The 5,596-nt window shown below is 40.9% G+C and overlaps 1 protein-coding gene across 1 annotated transcript in view; it reads right to left on the bottom strand.

The window, feature by feature from the left end:
* Positions 1-4,198, bottom strand: part of LOC108912910 (sushi, von Willebrand factor type A, EGF and pentraxin domain-containing protein 1-like) — a 62,828-nt gene extending 58,630 nt beyond the window's left edge. The window contains exons 1-2 of the mRNA XM_023455905.1: positions 3,844-4,198; positions 3,608-3,790 (exon numbers count right to left, since the gene is read on the bottom strand). Of these exons, the coding sequence (XP_023311673.1) occupies positions 3,608-3,790; positions 3,844-4,072 (412 nt within the window). The 5' untranslated portion in view covers positions 4,073-4,198. The remainder of the gene's footprint in view (positions 1-3,607; positions 3,791-3,843) is intronic.
* Positions 4,199-5,596: the final 1,398 nt, after the last annotated feature.

The raw sequence follows: 5,596 nt of genomic DNA, 5'->3' as shown, positions 1-5,596 counted from the left end.
TTATTATTATTATTAACAATAATGAGCAAAAATGCAAAGGACACCGCGCTCGCGGTCATTGAAACTACCCATGACCTGGAGGCAGCAGTCCTTACCCTAAGGACAAACATTAAAAACGCACTGACGCAAACCACGACAGAGACAAACTCCAACTGACAAACCCCAGGGGCACCCTCCCCGAAGACCCCAGACAACTCATACGTGACGGACCACACTTAAAACGGCTTGCCATCCGCCACCCCCTAAACAAACACGGCTTAAACGTACTTAACAGATGGTGAATGCGGCCCTGAGTGACCTGGCCCAGGAAAGCTCGGCTAGACACTTAGGGTTGCTGGATCTACAAGACAACAGCCTCTGGAAAACGCAGAGGGCCCTGCGACAGCCTGCTCGACGCAATATTCCTCCAATCTACGGCAGCAGAAGGGTGGCTTACACGAACCACGAAAATGTCGAAGATTACGCCGACAGCTTGGAACTGCAGTGCCAGACGAGGACAAGGAATTCGAAGAGATGGCCGAGCGCGTAGCCAAACGTGTCGACAAAGAGCCAGTTGTACAACCTGCAACCCCGGACGAACTCAAATAAATAATACAATGCCTAAAAATCAAAAAAGTTCCCTGACCAGACCAAATACACGACACTACACTAAATAGACACAAGGGCCTCATGGCCCTGTTCAACATAACAAACGCTACACTCAGACTCAGACATTTCCCTACACGCTGGAAAATAGCAAACATAATACTTATCCTCAAACCTAACAAAGACCACACCTTCCCATCCAACTACTGGCCCATAAACCTACTACCGGCTATGAGCAAAGTGGTAGAAGAAAATAATCCTTACCTGCCTAAAAACCCACTCCGAGGAACTGCGAGTCATTTCTGACAAACAGTTCGCTTTGCGCAATAGTCACTTCACCGAAATCCTACACCTCACAGAGCACATCACGACGGCCTTCAACAGGAGGCAGTTTACCGGAGTGGCTTCTAGGAGATGTCACAAGGGCCTTCGATACGGTTTGGCATGAAGGCCTACTGATGAAAATGCTCACAAACCAATACCACATACCCTTTATCAAACTCATCAAGCCCTACTTCCCTCACCGAAAATTCCGTATCTAAATCCAAAACTCCTGCACGATCCGTCCCATGAAAGCGGGTGTCCCCCAAGGCACCGTCCTATCCCCACACCTCTACACTATATACAACTCAGACATACCACACTCCCCAAACAGAAATATATATCTCTATGCTGATATGACAATAACTGCACAATCCATAAACGCAACAGACACCACTACTCTTCTCCAAAATTCATTAGACCAACTCGAAACCTGGTGCAACAGGTGGAAAGTCAAAATTACCGCAATCCTTTTTACGAAACGTAAAATCCCCCAAGACCTTGACATACTGACACTATCCCAGGAACCCATTTCCTGGGACCGACAGACACGATACCTGGGAATGACGATGGACCAGCAACTCACGTGGAAACCGCACATCGTGGAAACGATAGCGCGAGTAAGTACCACTAGGGCTAAGCTCTATCCCTCACTCAAGTCTAAGGAATAAACGAACGCTTATCAAGGTCAACTGCAGCCATCCTACGTCTCCGCGGCGTGGGGACACGTGACAAAATGCCACCTAAAGTCAATTCAGGCTGTGGAAACGGCCACCGTCTCGCCTTGGTACGTAAGAAATGCAGACACACTACACGACTTACAATATGCAAACGCCAGCCAGAAAATACGAACGAACGCCGAAAAACGACTAGCCGAGGCCGCGAGACATGACAACCCCCTACTTAGACAAGCCGTTGACCATATACCAAACGCGACAGACAAACACAAACGACCCAGGCACCAACTTTTCGATCCAAGGTGACCGCCCCAACACTCTTACCCACTGCTCCAAAAAAAAACATCCCCAGACGACGACTACCCCCGGCGGGGGCTAGCCAGGACAAGAGGAGGTCTCACAAAGCGCCTACACCGGCCACGTTTGTGGTCGGGGTCGACGACGGATGGGGCCCACCTTCATGAGGCGGTCCAGGCCTACAGCGATGAGGCAGGACAAGGAGGGATAGTCACCCTCGGCCCCGAATCATTTAGGCGATCATCAAAGCCAGGAATAACGGCGTTTTGATCATTTCAGTCCCGAGCGAGCAGCGGTGCAGTGCGGTACGAAAGTTTCGAAGTATAGTGCAGTGATAAGTGGACAGTGAAATGGAGGTTCCACACCAACCGATCCCCTTTTATTAAGTAGTTAATTTCACTTCTGCTGTTGTACATTTTTCCTTACAATTGTGACTCCTACAAATAACATAACAGACAAAAAAATACAAAACACACCTAACACGACGAATACACATAAGCAAACAAACACATCCAAACACAGACAAAAACAAACATGTCAGACCCTGACCATGATGAGGATGCTACAATCAGAGAGAGGTCCTCTTCCACATCCACAACCCAATCCTCCACAACCTCCCAAAACACCACGACAGAAATCGACCTATATGACAAATTAGGTACACACAAACAAAAATAAAACGGTGGAAAGACAAATACGCAAATTAACCGAGCAAAACGACAAACAAAGCTTATTCAGATAGTGACAAATTTCTGACGTGCATAAAACACTAAAGCAATCAGACGAAAACACAATCCAAAACAATCTCCGCACCGATCCCCGCCCTTCACGCACAGACAAGCGAAAAAAGGACACGATAGAGTCCTCTAGCAAAGTCGAAGCCCCCACACACAAAAAACCCACACAATACCAAAAAAAACACAAAGCACGTTCCCAAACACCTAAACCAACTACAAGCACAAAACCAGACAGACACCCTCCCCAAGTCCTCCCAGTAATCCTACGAAAACAGGAACGCTGGACACAAATACAAAAAGTACTGACAACACAAAACCTAAACTATAACAAGGCTAAACTGACTAAAGATGGCATAGCCATTTATCCCAACACCCTAAAAGTAGACCACAGACAATTAACAAAAAACACTAAAGGCGAGAAGTACCACACCTTCATCTTCAGCGAAGAAAAACCGCTGAGGATGGTGATACGTGGAATACCCGCGGGTATTCCACTAAGTGAGGTCCAACTCGACTTTGCACAACAACGGTTCCACGGCGCAATAGTGCACCGTATGGCAAGTCGACAGAATCGACAGGAGATGCCACTGGTCTTAATTTAGACCCAATCAGACAAGGATCTTCCAAATAACTCGCTGCTGCTCTGAGTAGTCAAAGTAGAGAGACAAAGAAAGCAGCGGGTTGCCATCGCTATCAGCGATTCGGCCACAGGCAGTCTCGTTTCGCGGCGGCAACAAAGTGCGTAAAAATTATTCATGGATTATTTGTGAAATATATTTAACATACTTATTTAATCAATTCTCATCATTAAACGTAGGCAAACAAAAAGGAAAACAGTTAGACTTTATAAGACTGTGTGAATTCCGTAAACAAATTCGTGGAAAAAACATCATTAATTTTTAGTACCTATTGTTTTTGTTAATATTGGTTTTAATTTCCCGTTAATATAGTGAAAAGACTGAAAAGATATAGTAACAAGCTAAATCTTACTTGAACAAATAGGAACTTCTCCTGACCAGGTTCCATTACTCATGCATAGTATTACTGGGTGTCCACTTCGAATATATCCTGGTTCACAGTCATATCTTATAATAGTTCCATAGGACCGTCCTAGACCATTTAAAATTGTCACATTTGCATGAGAAACTTCTGGCAAAGCGGCACACTGAGAGGCTAAAATATATGATGATACTTATTAAATGCTTGTTACAGGGAATAATGTTTACCAAGACAATTTGGTTTCTTTTCCCAATGACCATTAGAGAGGCAAGATATTCTTTCTATAGGTTGACCTGTGGGAAATGCAAAACCAGCGTAACATTGGTACATTGCTTGTCCCCTATATGTTACATTTGTTGATCCAGTAGAAAAGCCGTTATCAATTTGTGGTACAGGGCCGCAATAAACTTCTTGACATTTGGGAATATAACTTATTGACCAGTTTCCCCCAGGCATACATTTAGTAGTAATTCGATTACGCCCTGTTGCAAATTCCTGGCCAGTAGGACAGCTGAATGTTATTATTGTTCCAAATGCTGTATCTCTGCTTGAAGCTAAGGATCCCTCTCCTGGTTGAAGATGCGGACAATCTTAAATTAAAAATTTATGTAGGTATATTAGATACATATATTCACTCATATTTTTAACTTTAAATGTAACGTTAATTTGGGTAGTACCTAGTTATTTACTATAGCGAAATCGACACAAAATTTTTCATATCTCCCCATTTTCGAGGATGCTTAATACGAATCTAGTTTTCCACAAACATATCCAAAATTCTAACCGAGACTTTGGTACTAACACAATACTAGAATCGGTATTTCTTACAACACTATACACTCGATCTAGCTTTTAAAAGATTTATAATGAAAGAACAACATTGATTAAGAAATATATTTTCGTAAATTTCAAAAAAAATATATATTTCATAAGTAACAATAAATTCTTGATTCAATCCGTCATTCGTGATGCCATACGTCATAGCCGAACTTCCCTCTTATTTATTCATCTGTGATCATCCATAATAAGGTTACTAAATACTGCAAATATATATACAGCAGGGATGGGCGGGTAGACAATGTCGACGTAGACAATGCAATTGTCTACGCGTAGACAATGATCTAGATGAAGACTTAATTTGGAAGAGTCCACAATGTAGACAATGTCGACAATGTCAACAATTAAGAAACTCTCAAAACTAGAAAAAGTTGTGGTAGGTATGTACCTCAAAAAAAGAATTTCGTAAGGCTGTAACTCGTGAATCTTGCAAAAAAAAAAGAAAAATTGAAAATTTGGAAACTCCTATCACAACCATCTATAAACAAAAAGGTATGAACCGAGTACAAAAGATCAAACAATATCTGCCGAGAATTCACGAGAAAAAAAAAAGTGTGTCTCAGTTGATGCTTCTCGATAGTTTTAGGTCAGGTCAGATTGACCAACATTTTCTTTTCTATAAAATCTAAATAAATATATGTCGCATATATTCTTTAATGAAAATTTTATCATTTTTAAAATCAGCAACAATTTGGAATACCTAATTAAGTTTTAAGAACACTTTGTGTAGATATTTTAGTTTAGTTAGAACACGTTAATTTTATTTTTTCTAAAGGTGTTAGAGTTACAGAAATTAAGAGAAAAAAATTTTATTAAACATTTCTACTAATTTATAATATAGGTACTCTATGTAAATATATAAGATCTAAGATTTTAATACAGATCATATAAAGCTGAGCTTTTCAATAAACGATAAATGGTAACATATTTCTGTAAATATTTGCAGAGGCACAAGATAATGTTTTTTATTGCATTTTCTCAAACTAAATAGTATGTGTATTTATTGGTATATGTACCTCTATACATATATGGATATTATCATTGTATAAGTAAATATATTTACTTATACAATGGTATTATATATATTCCCTAGTTTTCTCTTAATGAGGTCACGAATGGAGACTAAAATTTTAAAATTAAATA

This window comes from Anoplophora glabripennis, unplaced genomic scaffold (genome assembly GCF_000390285.2).
Source record: "Anoplophora glabripennis isolate ALB-LARVAE unplaced genomic scaffold, Agla_2.0 scaffold882, whole genome shotgun sequence".
Classification (NCBI taxonomy): domain Eukaryota; kingdom Metazoa; phylum Arthropoda; class Insecta; order Coleoptera; family Cerambycidae; genus Anoplophora; species Anoplophora glabripennis.
This window is presented reverse-complemented; position numbering and strand designations above follow the sequence as displayed.